At 44.7% G+C, this 19139-nt stretch overlaps 1 protein-coding gene across 1 annotated transcript in view; it reads right to left on the bottom strand.

The window, feature by feature from the left end:
* Positions 1–1606: 1606 nt before the first annotated feature.
* The window catches only part of LOC137380406 (coiled-coil domain-containing protein 3-like), a 40205-nt gene continuing 22672 nt past the window's right edge, over positions 1607–19139 (bottom strand). The window contains exon 3 of the mRNA XM_068052337.1: positions 1607–3849. Within this exon, the coding sequence (XP_067908438.1) occupies positions 3556–3849 (294 nt within the window). The 3' untranslated portion in view covers positions 1607–3555. The remainder of the gene's footprint in view (positions 3850–19139) is intronic.

The following is a 19139-nucleotide window of genomic DNA, read 5'->3' as shown; positions in this document are numbered from 1 at the left end:
TTTCTGCTTTAAACCTTTGAGTGTTGAATGTACTTTGCAGCATTATATACTGTCAATATATATGCTTTCCAACAGAGCAAGTAAAAAAATGCTTGTTATTCTATTTCTGCCTCTTTGTGGACTTTGATCCCCATTTTCTCTTCTACTTTTCTCATGTTGCTTCTTCTCATCACCGTGCTTTTCAACATGCTTAATCTAATTGATTAGATATGTTCACTTGCCCTTTCTCACCCTTATACTGGATGTGCCTCTATAGAGTCCTTCCCTTCTCCCTTTTACATCAGAACCCTCATTATGACCTGTGTTTCAGAGAACCATTGTTGCAGCTTTTGCTCTCTTGCTCATGCACAAAACTTGTTTGTCATTTTTCATTCAATTTGTAAGTTTGAATCTTTGAGACAAATCCTTACATTCTCGGATGGCTGATCAGTCAATCTGGAATCAAGCTGTGATTCTAGTGTGTGAAGAATAAATTATCTGGTTGCCATCTTTATCAGCCAGTCTTAAAGCTTTGACCTAAACAGAGGTTATTTCCTACCATTCCATGACTCAGTTCACAAGTGTAAGAGTAAGGAGACATTTACTTTGCTGATCCACAGTAATCTAATCTATTTTAGGTTATTGGAACAGCAGGTAAAAATTTAACTTCTATAATATGATTCGGAACTTTCTCTCTATATGAAGTATTGTTCTGTTCAGAAAATGTAGATGGTTTTGACAGGGGAAGGGCATTGAGGGGAACAAAATGGTTTACCCATCTGAAAAACACTTTCATACTAAAAAGTTATTGCTGAGTATGCACTTCCCTTCGAGATGATCAGCAGACAGTGGTCAGTTAGAGCCCCCAAGTAACTATTTCATTACTGGCATCTCTGCCTCTAAACTCCTGGGTTACCATTGTTTTGTTGACAGGCTTAGCTGGAATATCAAACATGGTCAAAGTATTTTACTGGAATCTGTGCAAACTTCGACAATAAAATAACAAGAAAAAAAAGGAAAACAAGGAAAGAAAATGAAAGAAAGAACCAACTTGCATTTATGTAGCATCTTACACGACCTCAGGACATCCCAAAGGGCTTTACAGCCAATGAAGTACCTTTCAAATGTAGTCACTGTTGGAATATAGGAAATTGTAAATACAGTTAAGTTAAACAGCTTATTCAAAGCTACAATAATTTTATTAGAGTAGCATAAACATTTTGCAACAGCATTGAAAGGACAAAATTGCAGTCGGCCTCTGACAATAGGCCTTAATAGGCCTTTAATTAATTGAATTGGCTACACGTTGCTTGCAGGCAGGTAGCCCTGCCACACTGCCACCACCTTCCCATCTCCGGCAAAATGGCCTGGGGCAGGATGGAGCCGGGGAACTGGCTTGCTGGCGCAAAATTCCGTGCCTGCCCACCTCCTTGCTCACCCCCATCAAAACCTAAAAATTCAGCCCAGGATTTGAGGAACAAGAGTCTTACCATTCTTAGTGTATTAGGATGCCAATGTAGTTAATGTTGCACCACTAGACTGCGATACACAAGTCCTAACTTTCCTTCTCCTTTATTCTTCATTTAAGTTATACTTTTGAATAAGAAAGTAGACCTTGTATTCAAGAAACTAGAAAAGGTAAGAACTGTTTTTATTAATACTTGGATCAAGACCCTTTTGCTTAATAATCAGTAACAAATCGACATTTGTGTAAACACTGAGATCACTTATTACATGTCAGTGACAATTTTACATCAATTATAACAAGTCAATGAAAATTCGAACACAAATACATGACTAACCTTTAATTAATAACCTTATTTCTAAGGAGATTTTTTGTTGTAAAGGTTCATCGGGATCTTTCTGTTCATTTCATTGTTATTTCACTGTGACTTATGTCATTGTGCTTGTAAATAAATGAAAAAGTTTGCTAACCATTTTCTGAAAGGCAAGATATGATTGTGTGGTTCTCTCTCAAACTAACAGGAACCAGCTCTTCCCAAATTAATTGAATAAGCCCAGAGTAATCACCACGCTATAGCCCCTCCTGCGAGTTACTGAGTTTAATCAGTGTAATATACCCACTTTCCACAGAAAATTATAAATTCAATGGTGAATCACAGCATGAGAATCCTTCCCAAGAGTTACTGAACTTCAGGAGTAATGACTGCAATTTAAAATCACCCCCCTCAGCTGCCAAAGTTGCCAAACTTCAGGAGAAAACACTCATATAAACTGCAGCATTTTCCATTTAAACTATAAATGCTTAAACAAAAAAAAACTAGACCAGATAATTCTGTTCCAGTCAAGCAAAGAAATAAAAAATTAAACGTATTATAAGCGCACATATGAAAAGCAGTTATGACAGGAAGCAGTTTACCTTATCTAGTCTAAAGTAACCACCGATAGAGTCATCTGAACACTGCAATGGATTGCTTTAAAGCTGATTCAAGGTAACAGACCGTATCTGGGGACAGGCAGAGCCAGCAGACACAACAAGCTTCAAATGGACTTGAATTAAATTGCTTAACATAGTATTTACCAATTTCACTAAAGAGTATTAATGAAGTCTTTAATAACTAAGAGCCTTTGCCCATGGTAGGAGTGCTCTGGTCAAGCCGTTTTCTCACTCATAGGGCAAGATTTTAACTCACTCAAAATGCATTCACTAACACAGATTGAAAATCAGGTCCTATCTATCCTATTATAGACTTTCGTCACCTCTTCCAGTTCTACAGTAGGAAGTTACATAGAAAATAAAGAGAGCTAATATTTGGTACAGAATAGTGGAAGGATGACGATTTAATGTGCTCAAGGCATTCAAAATATGTGATGAAGCATAAGAAATGAGCTGAAGTGATTTACATGGAATGCTGTTGACAGTCCTTTATATTTTATGATATGCTGTTTGTGATTTTTCCTCCAATTTAAAGTGTTTCTGAGCTTTACGGTTTACTTAAACAATGGCCACTTCAATTACAAGAGATTGGAAAATAAATTTATGCATTTAATATGCAATGTTTTTGCTTAGTAGTGGTAATCAGTACGAGGAAATACGATATTTTTCCCTTTTTAAACTAAATGTCTGCATTAAGTACTCCAATGGTTGGTACAGTATAGACTACATGGAGTAAAGCTCCTTTTACCAATAACGTGCTTCCTCCCAGCCCCAGTACATTATGAACCATTTCCCTGGTACAATTTGCTCCATTTTCCTCATCAGCCACTTTTTATCTGAGTGAGATTGTCAATTTAGTGATAATTGTTACAAAGCTTTGTCTAGTTTTCAGCTGTGGGACCCATGCCTGCTTCATTCTGCTCCAATCTATTTTCACTTAGAACTCTTATAAGAGTGTTAACTAAAAATAAAGAGTTGGTTTAAAATGCTGAAATAGTACTATGCAACTGTGAAAGCCAAACAGCACGCTTTGTTTTCTACTTCGCTGCACTACAGTGTTACTGAGAATAGATAGCCGCTATAGTGTGGACAGTTTCCATGTGTGTCATGTTCCCACTTGGTAAGGAAAGTATTACACCTCTGCTTTATAGAATATTACACCTAGTGAGTCTGTAACATTACAGTTTATGACTGACTGGTTTCTTGACTGGTTTCTTTAGGATCTGCTTGCCAGTGTCCTGTTTGGCATTTAATTTTCCTCTCTCCTTGTTCTGTTCCTTCTGCAGGATCTGCTTCATGAGTATTGCTTCTCTCTTGCTCTCTTTTTTGACCTGCCTAAGGGAGCGCTTAATCCTCTTCACCTTCTCACGCAGGTGATTGTTGGCCTTTTCAAGAGATCTCACTTTCTGGGAGAGCTTCCGCACGCGATCTTCCTCCTCATAAAGCGCCTTCTGCACAGTTGAGCACAGGAGCTGAAGGAGACATTGAAGACATCAATTAGAATACAGGACATCAAGATGTTGCAAGAGCTTCCAGTCTTTTTTTACAATGGGTCTAATAGGATACCCAGGTAAAATGACTACTAAGTAGATATCTATTAGATATAAGATCTGTGAGAAACACAGCACTAGATTTTAACATTAGCAGCAACCCTTTAAATTAAATAGGTTTCCACTGGTCTTAATATATCACCAATTGAAACATTTTGATGATGCTGTCTGTAACCACCAGTAGTTTTTTGATTGACCAGGTGCTTGATTTGTGCAGAGGCCCATCACCATGTTTAAGAGTCTCCAAACCAAGCTACTGGGAAATATATTCATGCAGAATTTCTGCTTGGCCAACCTAAGTCCAGTGAGTTTGGTGCATTTTAGAAGATCCAAGGCTTAGAAACCCCCAAGAGTGTGCAAGAGTAATGCTGGACTTTACTCAGCTAAAATACAGAATACTGGTAAGCTTCCTACTGCACGTCCCGTTAGGACTACCAATCCTTTTGGATGTTGGCAGACAGTGTAATCTGGAGCCAAACAGGAAGAATTCCAGACCCCAGTGACAGGTCTATGTCACCAGCTGCCATTTATGAGGCAGGCTGGCTGATCAATCACTAACAGTGCCTGGAGTATTGCTGACCTACATGCTTTAGATATTGGATTACTGACTCTAAGATTGACGGTTCCAAACTACCATCACCAGGTATATCATTTTACAGTGCTCTCAGCTCCAAAGAGAATCTGCTTACATATCCTCTTATATGAATAATATCGACCAGAATAAACTAAAGGTCCAGGAAATTCGATTCTGTAGCGGCCGTAGTTTCAGTGCTACGGGTGCCCAAATGTACACACTTCTGGCACAATCCACACCGGATGCCATTTTGGAGACGTTAGTAGTGCGGACGTTTGGAGCACCAGAAGTATGCAGACTAGACAGATCTTGACGTCAGTCAGCATGTAACACTGATTTGATGCCAGGGCTGCCATCTTGGAGCTCAATGCTCCAGCTAACACCCTCTGTGAAACACAAACAACATAACATGCATTCAACAGCAGGAAGGACCCCCCCTCCCCCAACCATCAACACTATTCAAAGGGATTATCAACCACTCTTTTAGTTGCTGATTAATTTCTACTGACTGTCTGAGTTTGTGAAGTGCTTGGTGGTTTGCAGAGCTGCTTAAAGTTGGTGAAGCCGACAGGGAGTGGTGCTGCACGTGGAGAAGGACATGGTTCCTACTTCAAGGATTCTGGTCAGACTGCTTGCTCCCAGGCATGGGTGCTGTAGTTATCATCCGCCTTAGCCTGCAGCATAACAGGCAGATTGAGCAAAGGAAACACAGAACAGAACAAGCTGCTCACAGAGGGAGGAGAAGGAGGGGGAGAAATGAACACAGAAGGAAGCGTTATCCACCCAGGGGGCTGAATTCTAAGAGCCCGAACTCAGCGGAAGCTCATAAAATGGCGGCCCGCTTGCCAAAGAGTAGCCGCGATCTCACGCGCAGTGGCTCATTTAAATAGCCAGGGTGGTCCCACTCCCCCCACCCCCCCCCCCCCCCCCCCCCGCCAATCTCATGGAGGGAGCGGGCTGTCTGTCCCCAGCAATGATGTCAGCTGGTCAATTTGAATTTTTAAAGATACACCCTCCAAAATTTATTAAATAAATTTCTAATGGCCTTTTCCCACCCCCCAAATAACAAGTACATTAACTATTTGCCCTTTCCCCCCCACTCCCACAAAACCACTTATCTTTGAAATCTGACCTTCCTCCCACGCCAAGACTGCACAAAGTTTACCACTTCCCACCATCGCCTACAACCATTCCATTTATTTGACCTCATCCCCACCCCGTCGCTGAAAATATTAACTCCTCCCCTTCCCCACCAGTGTCACACTGTCTTTCCCTGGACAGGGGATTGAAGGTGCGGGAGTGCCGGCTGCTGCGCTGAAGATTGTGGCGCGCCCGAAAGATTGAAGGTAAGTTCCTTTAAATTTATGTATATCATTAATTTAAATATTGAAATCCAGGTCCCATCACCCAGCAGTGTGGGGGTGGGGAGCGGGGAGGTGTGCCACCAGGGAGCCTCGCTGCCGCTGGGAGGGTCGGGCCAGGGCCTCCTGGCATCAGCCTCCGTGGCAGACTGCTGCCAGCCCCATTTTTCAGCCCGTTCCCCACCATGGAGCCCAACGTCGACGGCTTGTAAAATCCAGCCAGAGTCTTCTGGTAGCATTTCTCTTACCTCAACCTAAGCCAAGAGCAGTGTGTGCGCTGTACCCATTTTATGAAGGAGGTGCTCAAGGAAATCTGTCACCTTTTGGAACCAGACTTGCAGCTTCACAGCAGGGCAAGGATGGCGCTGCCAATGGCTGTGAAGCTGACAATTTCTTTGCGTCGGGATCCTTCCAGGCTGGAGCAAGCGACATCTGTAACATCTCCCAGTTTGCCGTCCACTGCTGTATAAGGGAGGTGTGACTGATGCTGTTTATGCAAGTGAGGTGAGTACATTGCTTTCTCTCTCAGCAGAGGGAAGCAGGATGAGCGTGCACATGGCTTTGCTAGTATAGTGGGATTTCCATGGTGGAGGGTGCCATCGACTGCACACACGTGGCTTTGCAGGTGCCGCACCTAAATGCAGAAATGTACTACAACCACAAAGAGTTCCATATGAACATACAAATTAGGAGCAGAAGTAGGCCATTCAGCCCCTCGAGCCTGCTCCACCATTCAATAAGATCATGACTGATTTGTTTGTGTTTCAAATTCCACACTCCCATCTACCCCCAATAACCCTTGATTCCCTTGCTAACAAGAATCTATCTACCCCGCCTTAAAAATATTCAATGACCCCGCCTCCACCACCTTCTGAGACAGAGAGTTCCAAAGTCACACAACCCTCTGAGAGAAAAAATTTCTCCTCATCTCTGTCCTAAAGGGGCGACTCCTAATTTTAAAACAGTTCTGGACTCACCCACAAGAGGAAACATCCTTTCCACATCCACCTTGTCAAGACAGTTCAGGATCTTATAAACTTCAATCAAGTCTCCCCTCATTCTTCTAAACTCCAGTGAAAACAAGCCCAGTCTGTCCAACTTTTCCTCATAAGACAATCGACTCATTCTGGGTATCAATCTAGTAAACCTCCTCTGAACCGCCTCCGTTCCACTCACTGAAAGTGCATTTGGTGTGTGACCATGCTCTGCACGTCATGCAGGTGAATGCATGGTATCCTGGCAGCAGTCACAATGCACTTATTCTGTGTTCGTCTGCTGTTCCCTCATTATTTAAGCCACCAAGCTGAATCAGAGTGTGGCTGCTGGGCAACAAGGGCTGTCCACTTAACACCTGTCTCATGACTCTGTGCAACCCAACCACAGGTGGCCAGTATGACAGTTGCCACACGAAATATCATACAGCACATCATATGTGGACCCAAGCAATGGTTTCGCTGCCTGGAATGCCTGAAAATCCCACTATCACGGAGGAGCCCAGCAGTACTCATCAGATCATGTGTCCTGATCCATTGTGGTCTGCTGTGTGCCCTGCAGAACCACACCATAATGAGGGCACAGCCCTTGCCACCAGGGATATGGTGAGCAGCTGAGGAGCAGGAGGAATAGGCAGAGGAGGAAAAATAGGAAGAGGAGGAGGAGAAGGAAAACGAAGAGCAGGAGGAAGGGATGAGGCAACCAACACATCCCCTTTCCAGCTGGGCTGTCTGTAATCACCTCATTCAACTACAGTTCCACTAAATACAACCCCAAATCCCCATTCTACAACAGTTCCACACCTTGCCTTCCCTCTGTCATTGACCATCACAACAACCAGTCGGAACCAACATTATCAAACAAACCATCCAATATTCCACATAAAAGTCAACAAATCATCCCAGTGCATTCCTTTAGTGCCTGTCTTGCGGGAACCTTTGCCTGTCTAAATTGCGGGGGCGGGGGATCAATTGAAGGAAGACGTAATAATTTAGAGACGAGAAGCAAGAGAGCACGATAGCAATAAGGGTAACGATAATCAGAGTGTGGCAGGAAAGGACAGAGCATACCAACTTAAGAGTGCGCCAGCAGATAAGGCTAGAGGTCGTGAACTAACAGAGTGGGTGGAGGGTTTGGGTGAAGGGAGATTTAGAAATCCAGAGAGAAAGGTCGAGGCATCGGAACAGTATAGCATTGTGGGTAAAGACAAGCAGAATGGGACAGGAAGGGATGAAGAGTTTAACAAAAATTGTACATCAGCGAATAAGGTCATTGCAGAGAATAGAAGTAAAAAATGAAATTAAAGGTTCTTTATCTGAATACGCCAAGCATCTGCAATAAGATAGATGAGCTAGTGATACAAATAGAGGTAAATGATTTAGTTTTAATCGCCGTTACAGAGACATGTTACAAGGTGATCAAGGTTGAGAAATAAATATTCCAGGGAGGTACACAATATTTCAGAAAGACAGACAGAATGGCAAAGGAGGAGGGGTTGTCCTGATTGTAAAGGATGACATAAGGACTTTAATGAGAAAGATCAGAAGATCATGAAGTAGAATCAGTTTGGGTGGAAATTAGAAATAGCAAGATTCAGAAAATACTGGTGGGAGTAGTTTTTGACAGAGCATTAAACAAGAAATTATAGGAGCTTGTAACAAAGGCAATGTAATAATTGTGGGGGACTTTAATTTTCATGTTGACTGGGACAAGGATATTGGCAAGAGTGGTCTAGAAGATGAGTTTGTAGAATGTTTCTTGGAGCAATACATTGTGGAACTGACTACGGATAAAACTATCTTAGATCTAGTATTGTGTAATGAAGAAGGGTTAATTAGTAAAAGAAACATAGAAACATAGAAAAATAGGAGCAGGAGTAGGCCATTCAGCTCTTCAAGCCTGCTCTGCCATTCAATACGATCATGGCTGATCATCCAAACGCAGTTGTTCCCGCTTTCTCCCCGTATCCCTTGAGGTCATAATAAAAGATCCACTGGGAAATAGTGATCATAATACCATTGAATTCCATGTTAAGTTTGAAAGTGACATACTACAATCACAAACAAGAATCTTAAACAAAGCCAATTATGTAGGTATGAGGGGAGAACTGGCTAAGATAAATTGGGTAAGTAGACTAGAAGGTATGGCAGTACATGAACAGTGGGAAACCTTTAAAAAATCAATTCCAAATATTCAACAAAAATATATTCCATTGAAAAACAAAAACTCAGCAAGAAAGACCCATCCCATCCCTCACTCAGGAAGTTAAGGATAGTATTAGATTAAAAGAAGAGGCTTACAATGTTGCAAAAAAGAAGATTGAGACTGTTTTAGAAACCAGCAAAGGGCAACCAAAAAGTCATTAATAGAAAGGAAAGAAATAGAATATGAGATAAACTAGCCAGTAATGTAAAAAGAGATTGTAAGAGCTTTTATAGTGTCATGAAGACTCCCTCCTGCCAAGAATGAGGCATATTAATTTCATCACAGGAACATTAATTTTAAACTGATGCTGGAGTGGAGAGATGACTTGTTTAAAGAGATCAGCGGTGGTTGGCTAAAAATTTGCATTCTAAGAGACAGTCACCTAGGAAAAGACAATGGGAACTGCTTACTGTTTCAATGAACAGAGATTGGTCTGTGCAATGGTGATCCACATCTTGTCACTGTAACAGACAGCGCCCCCACCGAGAACTTTGAAATCCACAAATGCAGGAGTTTGTTTAAACAGAGAGTCACATGACTACCCTGCTAGCCTCGGTCTGGTTTTGAACTGCTCACAGGATAGCTTGGGTCAGACTGCAGATTGCAACTGAAGTTGGAAGAAGAGAGTCTCTCTCTCTCTCTCTCACTAATCTCCGGATCCACTGAAGTCATTTAAACCTCAAGAGAGGAAAGACTCCTACATGAAAACAAGTTTTAAAGCATGCACTGGGCCCCAACAAAACAGCAAGACTTATCGGCAACTAAGGACTCTGCATTGAACTCAAAGGACCGTAAATAGAAACCCAGCTATTGCCTCAAACTTTTCCCTTTTATTCTTTCTACTTTTTCTGTCTCTATCTGCATGTGTGTTTATTGTGTTATGACTAGGTGAGAAAGGGGTCTAGGGATTCCTTTTCAGCCTTCACCTGATCTTACCGTAACAGGGTTTAATTTTAAATACATCGTGTTTTTAGCTCCCCCGTGGTGAATCCTTGTTCACTGTTTTCCAATTGTAAGGCAAAGAAACCAGCCAAACAGGTTTTCTTAGGTTTAAAGAAGAAAGGTTGAACTTTATTAAACTTAAGCTCTAATTCGGTTAACGCCTATGGATATGCGACACGCCCATGCTAGTATGCATACATGATACACACACGCAGATAGAGACAGAAAAGAGCAGAAGAAAATAGAGTGGAAAAGTCTGAGGCCATATCCGAAAATGGTTTTGGTTACTGTTCTTCGAACTCTCTGTAGAGTCCTTGATTGTAGTTAGGTCTTGCTTTTCGTTGGGGCCCAGTATTCTTCTTAATCCTTGTTCAATGTAGGAGACTTTTCTCTCTTGAGGTTCATGTGTCTTCAGTGGGTCCAGAGGCTTATGAGAAAGAGATGGGAGCAGACAGGAGAGGTCTTCTCAGACCTGGAGCAAACAGTCTCTCTGAGTTCAAAAACTGTCTGTACAATTCAAAACTCCCCAAGTTGGCCAATAAGTTAATCATGTGACCAACTGGTGGAACCACTTCTATGTTTGTGAATTCTCTTGTCCTAGCAGACCCTTAATGTCTCTTTTTACACACAATACCTAGTGATCAAAGTCCATTTTAGGATAAGTGGATAAGGGAAGTAACCTCTCTTGCCCTTATTGGTATGCAAATGTCCTCCAGCTAAGTGTCTGGCAACCCTTGTAACAGGCCTTCTCTTCTTCCCAGCAACAATTTGAAATTTAATGTTCACATGGCGAAATTTATATGCCTCATTCTTGGCAGGTGGGGGACCAACATGACACTCCACACCCAGCAGAATGAAATGTGATTTGTAAAAAGTGCATTTGATTTAGATTTAGATTTAGAATTGGAAAATCAAATCAAATAAATCAAAAAAATCAAACATGTGTTTTTTTGGGGAAAGTTTTTCTTCAGTTTGCCTATTTCCATGACTGCCTAGTGTCTTTGTTCCGGTTGAGGTCTGCAAAGGGGGAGTGTTAGATTTAATTAGCCCTAAATTGGAATTTTTTTTTCAGGACAGTCAATAGTGGGTGGGCCTATTCTGAACTCTCTTTCAGTGCTTTGCTGAGTCACGCAAAGGCTTTTGACTTTATGGGGATGGGTGGTTCCCTTTTTTTTCTGACTGTGGGGAAGGAATTTTTGCTAATCTCCCCTTTGTCCTCTGGGACACTCCTGCCTGCAGGTATTTGTGCAGACTTGACTGCACTCCCCTGTGGCACTTCGACTAGGTGAGGCATTACCCTCATGGTTTCTGTGCCCCCTAGAGGTCTTTCTTTGTCTCTGCAGGTTCCTGTAAATGTTGTTAGCAACTCTGGTGGGGTGCTTCTAGTGTCTGCATTTACATAGCAGGATGTGGTGTCTAACTTTTCAAATTTTTCAAGTTTGGCTGACCGGTCAATAGGGGTTTTCATCCGGGATTCTTCCTGGACTTCCTTTAACCTGCCCTCTTGGTCCATTTTTCCCCATTCTTTTCTAGCCTGGTGCCTGGCTGTCCCCTTTTGTTCTTGGCAGGGGTCCCTTACAGTTCACCAGCCGTCTGCTGGAGGGTCCTCCAACCACCGATATAGGACTTAGGGGTGTAGGTTGGGATTTCCCCTCAACCTGGCACATGTGGCAATTCCTACAGTACTCCACCATATCTTTATGGGGTTTTGGACAGTCAAACTGCTGTCTAATGCGGGCTTTGGTTTTTCGTCTACCGACATGTATGGCCACTGCAATCTCATGGGCCATTCTTACTATTTCTCTCCAGTACCTCTGTGGCACGACTAACTGGTGAACCACTGTCCAATCCTTGCTCTCAGGTCTGCGAGGAGAATTCCATTTCCTCATCAGTACCTCATTCTTTAAAAAGTAGCAATCAGGGACTCCCTCTGTTTCACTTTCAGACTGGGCAGCCTGTGCTAACTCTTGCAATACCGGGCCGGCTTGCTGAACCTCAGCTAGGGAAATTTATTTAATTCATTCCCTGGGTCTTCTAACGTCCCAAAGAAAGTCTCGGACAGGCAGACCTCATGGTCATCTGCCTGCACTGCCAATGCAGTCTCCTCTGAGGGATCACGGCCTGCTTTATTACACATTCAGGGAAACTGCAGGGGACCGTCTCCTGCCACTGCTCTGTCTCTCTGACCTCCTGCAGTCTTTCTTTCACTGCTGGGAGAGCTACCACCTTCACCTCGACAGATCATTACCTAGGAGCAGGTCAACCCTGTCCACAGGCAAACTAGGGACAATCCCTACGGTCACTGGTCTCCAAACTAGGTCGCACTCCAGGTGCACCCGGTGTACAAATGCAGGTATACACTGTCCTCCAACACCATTCACTATTATTCTGGTGTTCAGTGCACTCTCTTGGGGAAAGGTCAGGCCTTTTCCCAGTAAAAGGGATCTAGTGGCTCCTGTGTCCCTGAGAATTACTATGGGCTTGCTTGCCCTACTCGAGGGATATGGGGTTACTCTCCCTTCAGACACAAATCCCTGATATACCTCAGGAATCCTATTAACTTTTCCTGCACGCAGCCATGAGCTTCCTGACTTTCTCTCTTACTGCAGTTAAAGCCACAGCTTGTTCTGCTGTGCTTTCCATCAGGTTCCTGTCTTCACTGAGTGGGTGGGCCCTGATTAACCCTACAGGTTTTCCCTTTAGTTTCCAGCAGTCAGCCTTTAGATGACCTGCCATATTACAATGGAAGCACACAGGTCTCCGAGTCTCACTCCTGCTCACAGCACCTTCTTTTCAGCTAGAGGAGGGCCCCCTGTGTCTCCCGTTTTTCCTTCCCTCGCAGGACTGCTTGGATATCAATCACTTTCCCACCCTCTGTCCTTTTTGGATTTGTGTGGGTGATTAGGAAAGGTTTTCCCCTGGGAAACCGACTTATACATTAAAGCAAACTCATCAGCCAGAATGGCTGTTTGCTGGGCTCTATGAACCCACTGCTCCTCTACATGGGTCTTTATGGAGGGTGAGAGAGAGTTTTTAAATTCCTCCAACAGAATTACTTCTCTGAGATTCTCATAGCTTTCCAATTGTAAGGCAAAGAAATCAATCAGACAGGTTTTCTTAAATGTAAACAAGAAAGGTGGAAGTTTATTCATCTTAAACTCCATATTTTGCCACATGGACATTACATTTTAAAATTGTTGCTGGGAAGCAAAGAAAGCCTATTACAAGGGTTTGCCAAGCTTTTGGCTAGAAAGACATTTTTTGCATACTAGCAGGCAGTGTTGGAACAAAGGAACCAATCCCTGCTCCAATTTAATCCACAATGGACTTTTGATTACCAGGCGTTGCGGGTGGAGGAGCTCACATTCCAGGTTGACTGCTAAGATGACCGAATACACAAATGGACATTGTGAGACCCCCTGGTCACTTGACTAACCTGCTAAGAAATCTGAGTTTTTTGAATTTGAACTTGCCACAGAATTTTTGAACTGGCAGAAAGCTGTTTGCTCCCGGACTGAAAAGACCTCTCGTGGTTAGCTCACCGCAGCCTCACCTGTCTGCTCTCATCTCTCACCAGCTTTGGAATCCATTAAAGACATATGAACCCCAAGAGAGTAAAGTCTCCTACAGTGAAAAAGGTTTAAGCAGAATACTGGTCTCCAACGAAAAGCAAGATCTACCTACAAGGACTACAGCGAGCTCGAAGCACAGTAACCAAAAATCCCTCCTCAGAGATTGCCTCAAACTTCTCCACTTTATTTTTCTTCTGCTCTTTTCTGTCTCTATTTGCATGTGCATATTGCGTATGCATGCTAGCGTGGGGAGCAGCTTGTATCCATAGGCGCTAACCAAATTATAGTTTAAGTTTTAATAAATTTCACTTTTCTTCTTTAAACCTAAGAAAGCCTATTTATGCTCATTTCTTTGCCTTATAATTGGAAAGTAGTGAACAAGGATTCACCAAGGGGGAGCTCAAACCACGGTGTGTTTAAAATTACATCCTGTTACAGTAAGACCAGGTGAAGGCTGAAAGGGAACCCCGAGACTTCTTTCTCACCTGGTTGTAACAATAAAAAGGAAGAGAGTAGTTAAATTAAATGTTGGTCCCTTAGAAGCAGAGACTGGAGAAATTATCAAGGCAAATGAGAAAATGGCAACATCATTGAACAAGTATTTTGTGTCAGTCTTCACAGTAGAAGGCATAAGTTGCATACCAGAAATAGACAGTAACCTAGCGGCTAAAAGAGTGGGGAAACTTAAGGGGCTAAAATCCAACAAATCCCCTGGGCCTGATGGCCTACACCCTAGGGTTCTAAAAGAGACAGCTGCAGAGGTAGTGGATGCGCTAGCTATGATTTTCCAGGATTCCTTAGATTCGGGCATGGTCCCATCAGATTGGAAGTTGGCAAATGTTACACCGCTTTTCAAGGAGGGAGAGAGAAAAAACAGTGAACTACAGGCCAGTTAGCCTAACATCAGTCATTGGGAAAATGCTGGAATCTATTATTAAGGAAGTCTTAACAATGCACTGAGAAAAGCACACTATGATTAGAACAAGTCAACATGGATCCGCAAGCATCAGTGCTGGGGCCTCAGCTATTTACAATCTATATTAGTGGCTTAGATGAAGAGACAGAGAGTAATGTATCTAAGTTTGCCAATGATACAAAGGTAGGTGGAAATGTAGCTGTGGGGAGGACACAGAGAGGCTACAAAGAGATATAGACAGGTTAAGTGAGTGGATAACAAGATGGCAGATGGAGTATAATATGGGAAAATGTGAAGTTATTCATTTTGGTCGCAAGAATAGAAAAGAGGAATATTTTTAAAAGGAGTGGAACTTGTAAATGTTGATGTTCAAAGAGACTTGGGTGTGCTTGTATAAGGAATGCATAAAGTTAACATGCAGGTACAGCAAACAATTGGGAAGGTAAATGGCATGTTGGCCTTTATTGCAAGGAGATTGGAGTACAGGTCCTACACAGTGCTACTTCAGTCTTGCTACAATTGTACAGGGTTTTGGTGAGACTACATCTGGAGTACTGTGTGCAATTTTGATCGCCACATTTAAGAAAGGATATACTTGCATTGGAGGCGGTACAGCGAAGGTTCACTAAATTGGTTCCTGGGATGAAGGTGTTGTCCTATGATGAGAGGCTGAGTAAATTGGGCCTATATTCTCTGATGTTAAGAAGAATGAGAGGCAATCTCATTGAAACATACAAGATTCTGAAGAGGCTAGATAGGCTAGATACTGATTGTTTCTGCTGGTCGGGGAATCTAAAACTTGGGGACACAGTCTCAGAATGAGGGGCCGATCATTTAGGACTGAGATAAGGAGAAATTACTTCACTCAGTGGGTTGTGAATCTTTGGAAATCTTTACCCCAGATGGTTGTGGATGCTCCATCTTTGAATACATTTAATGCTGAAATAGACAGATTTTTGATCTCTCAGGGAATCAAGGAATATGGCGAGCGGGAAGGAAAGTGGAGTTGAATCCTAAGATCAGCCATGATCGTATTGAATGGCGGAACAGGCTCGATGGGCCAGATGGTCTACTCCTGCTCCTATTTCTTGTTCTTGTGTTCTCTCCTACTGCTCCTACGCAGTGCTACCTCAGTGACAGCAGTGACCTTCAGTGGTAGAGACTGCAGATGGGCTTGCAGGTGCCCTTGAGCAGCTCTGGACCTAGAAGGCCTGGATTTTTATTCCATCACCTTGGCATGGGTGGCAGGAGTCTGAGCTGGCTGGCTGACAGGCAATAGCAAGGGTACTAGTGAAGTAGCAGTGGTGGGAACACAAACACTGTCATCATGAACAAGGACAGCACTTTTGAGCTTCATAGAGCCATTGCCACTCCCTCAGGCGGTGCCTCAGAAATCCTAGTAGCCTGTTGGAGGACAGATTGTTGGACTGCTGTGAGAACCTGCAAGCCCCTTGGAGCACTGGTTTCCACAGCCATGATAGCAGCAGTCTGAGCTTACATGGCAGAAAGCTGAGATTTCATTATCTCAGTTGGAGTTTCCACTGCAGCACTCAGACGTTGGGTGGCTTTTGCTTGTGCTGCAATGGAAGCTGAGACATTGTCCTTCAGATGCCACGACATGGTCGACTCCACAAATGTTCTCATGGAATTGGTCACCCCTTCCATGCTGGAAAGAATGGGCTCCAAGCTCTGCACGCTGTCCTATGTGAAGTTGGTGCTGGACTCCTCTATGCTTCTTCACAGTGACCACAGGCCTTCTGACAGGCCTGCCAATGTGCCAAACATTTCATTGTGCATGTCCATCAGCCTTTCTCTATATGCTGCCCTATCGACGTCCTCATCTGAGTCCACTACAGCAGAAGCCGTCTGCGACGTCACACTCTGGGCAACTAGTACCTGTGCTACCCTTAACCCCCACCCTGGCTGCAGACCACTCGTGCCCAGAGACTCACCACGTATCAGATCCTGTCTCTATGCTACCCTCTAATGTTTGCGCAGTGCCAGGATTTGAGCTGGTGGCTGGAAGTGTGAGATCGAGTGACTGTGTTCCTTCATCATCAGTCTGCTGCTCCTCCTCGCACCTCATGCTCCTGCAGTAGTGATTGACCAGGTGGAATTTCTTGAGTATTTGAAAGGAGAAAGGCGCAAGGGTGGGGTTGTGGTAAGGGGAGGCGGAGGGAAAGCAAGTGGTGCATGCTTACATCCTCTGCGGTTTGTAAATCAGAAGAGATTGTGGGATGAGGGGGAAGTGGAATGTGAGAAGTTGGTATCATCTTCTATGGTTTCAGCCCTGCAGCTGACCACAGTCTTCTCCCCGCTCCAAATACACCGTCTCCTCCATGGGGGTGAGGGAATGCAGCTGTGTCTGTCCCCTGCCCGTTAGGTGCTGCTGTTGCGGTTATGTGCCACCTTGTTCTACAAGAGAGAAGGTATCAGTGAATGCATTTCAATATGTTTGAGTGAGCTGGCAGTGTGCACACGCTGTGGTATATTGATGTGAGGTTTCCAGTACTGCTAAGTGTGTGAGAGTGAGGTAAGACTATCAATGCAAGGTAGGATCCTTGCTTAATGGAGCATGTTGGCAGCTGTGTGAAGCAGGGTGGTGAATGGAGCAGTGTGTGGGACTAGTGATTGATTTGTAAGGATATGGCATTTGAAGATGCACTCACTGACCTTGACCACCCATATGAGGTCATTAAACTTCTTCCTGCACTGCATGCAGGTTGTCAGGCTAGACTGTTTGCATTGAGCTGCAAGGCTATCTGCTCTTATTGCCTTCTGAAAGTTTGTCTGAAGGGCCTCCTGGTCCCCTGTGGGAAGGGGACCTCTCTCCTCCTGTCCACCCCCTGCACTAAGGCATCCAGTGCTGCATCAGAGAAACTTGGAGCACACTCTCTGCCCTGTTAAAGGTGCAGTCCTTTAAAAGGTGCAGTCTGGGTTTAAGTAATGGAGGCCAGATTAAAGTAGTGCTAGCCTCGCACTACCTAGCCCCCTATTGAGGCATGCAGCCACTTAGCAGCACATTTAGCGTTAGGCTGCATGCCACTATCTTAGTTAGTAGACAACCTACCAAGATGGCTCCTGGGCTGGAAGCTCCCTAGGAAGCTCCCTTGCTGTTCAACTCTATCCATGGCCATCTGCTCCCATCCCTAACGTCTTCTCCCCCAATCTGCCCTCTTAAACTGTTTAAATTCCCCTGGCTCTTTAAATCAGTTCATTTTAGCCCTATCTAAAAGTTAACAGTTAGTTTAGTGTATGTTACCTGGGCCCACTGCCCTCCCCCAGCCACACCTGCTCTTTGTTTTCTCAATGAAATTGATCCGGATGAAACTGACGAGCACAGCTGCCGATACTTCAATCTCCGATCCTGCTGTCTTCACAGTCCAGAGTGTCTGCAGCCACGGCATGCGGTAAGTCCATTGAGGTGAAGAAGGAGCTGCGGGACCCGAGAGAAGTCCTGTGAAAAGGTGCCCCGAACACCCAAAACATCCACGAACGGCCCCCCGGCCGCAACTTCAAAGCGCCCGCGGGAGATGGCTCGGAGAGCATCTGCAGCGCACTGTCGGCAATGCTGCATGCCTTTATTTAAACCACTGCAAAAAAAAACCCTTAGCAAATGTAATCACCTCGAAGTCTGCCAAATGATGCTTCACCTCCCGAAGGACGTGGATGAGCTTTCCGGACGTCGATGGTGGGCACTGAGGAAATGGCTTATTACCTGCACCAGATTCCACCCCCCCTCCCCCCCCCTTTTACCCCCCTTCCACCCCCCCCCCACCCCCGTCCCCTTCCCTGCTCCACCCTCTCAGCTCACCCCCTCACAACCCCGTCCCAGCCCGCCCCCCCCTCGCACCATCTTCACCCCGCACCCCCTTCCCCTGCACCCCCCCCCACCCCCTCCCTCTACCCCTCCCCCTTGCATCCCCTCCTCCCACCGGCACCATCCTACACCTGTGTAGGGGCCCCAACAACCCCACTGCCTTGTGGGCGTCTCGGGAGAGACCAAGGCTAAGGGAGTAAACCCTAACAGAAAATCCGGAGCGGAACCCCGTAGGCGGTCATGTGTCACCTTTGGCATGTTTCCGGCAGTTCCTGCAGCCATACTGGTGCCAAACGTCGTGTCCTGCACTCCTTTGGACCCCACCAGAAAGGCCGAGAGGGGGGTTTTGACGACTGGGCAACTCTCAACCTCCATAAATTTGCCCAGGCATGCGCCATGGAGAGGTCACTCCATAGTTGCCTCACAGCGACTGAAACAACACGGAAGGCAGCAGTTACGGGTTATAAGTCCAGATAAATTGGCGTAGAAACTGGGCGCCACGGGTTGCCTTTGTCGGTGCGAGAGGTCATTGCACCTCACTGGACAGCTACCGCCCGCCTCAAACCGGGCAGCCCCCGGTCAATAAGGTTCTGTCCCGCCACAGTCTGCCTGCTTCAATGGGTGCTTGGAGCTCAGGGTCATTGCCCGAAAGGTGGACTGATACACCGCACCAAACAACATGAAAAAAGGAAAGAAGGTACCAGCCCTTCGCTTTGCAAGCTGGAACGTCAGAACTATGTGTCCTGGCCTGTCGGAAGACCTTACACAAATCAACGATTCTCGGAAGACCGCCATCATTAACAACGAGCTCAGTAGACTCAATGTGGAC

Source organism: Heterodontus francisci, chromosome 19 (genome assembly GCF_036365525.1).
Source record: "Heterodontus francisci isolate sHetFra1 chromosome 19, sHetFra1.hap1, whole genome shotgun sequence".
NCBI lineage: Eukaryota > Metazoa > Chordata > Chondrichthyes > Heterodontiformes > Heterodontidae > Heterodontus > Heterodontus francisci.
This window is presented reverse-complemented; position numbering and strand designations above follow the sequence as displayed.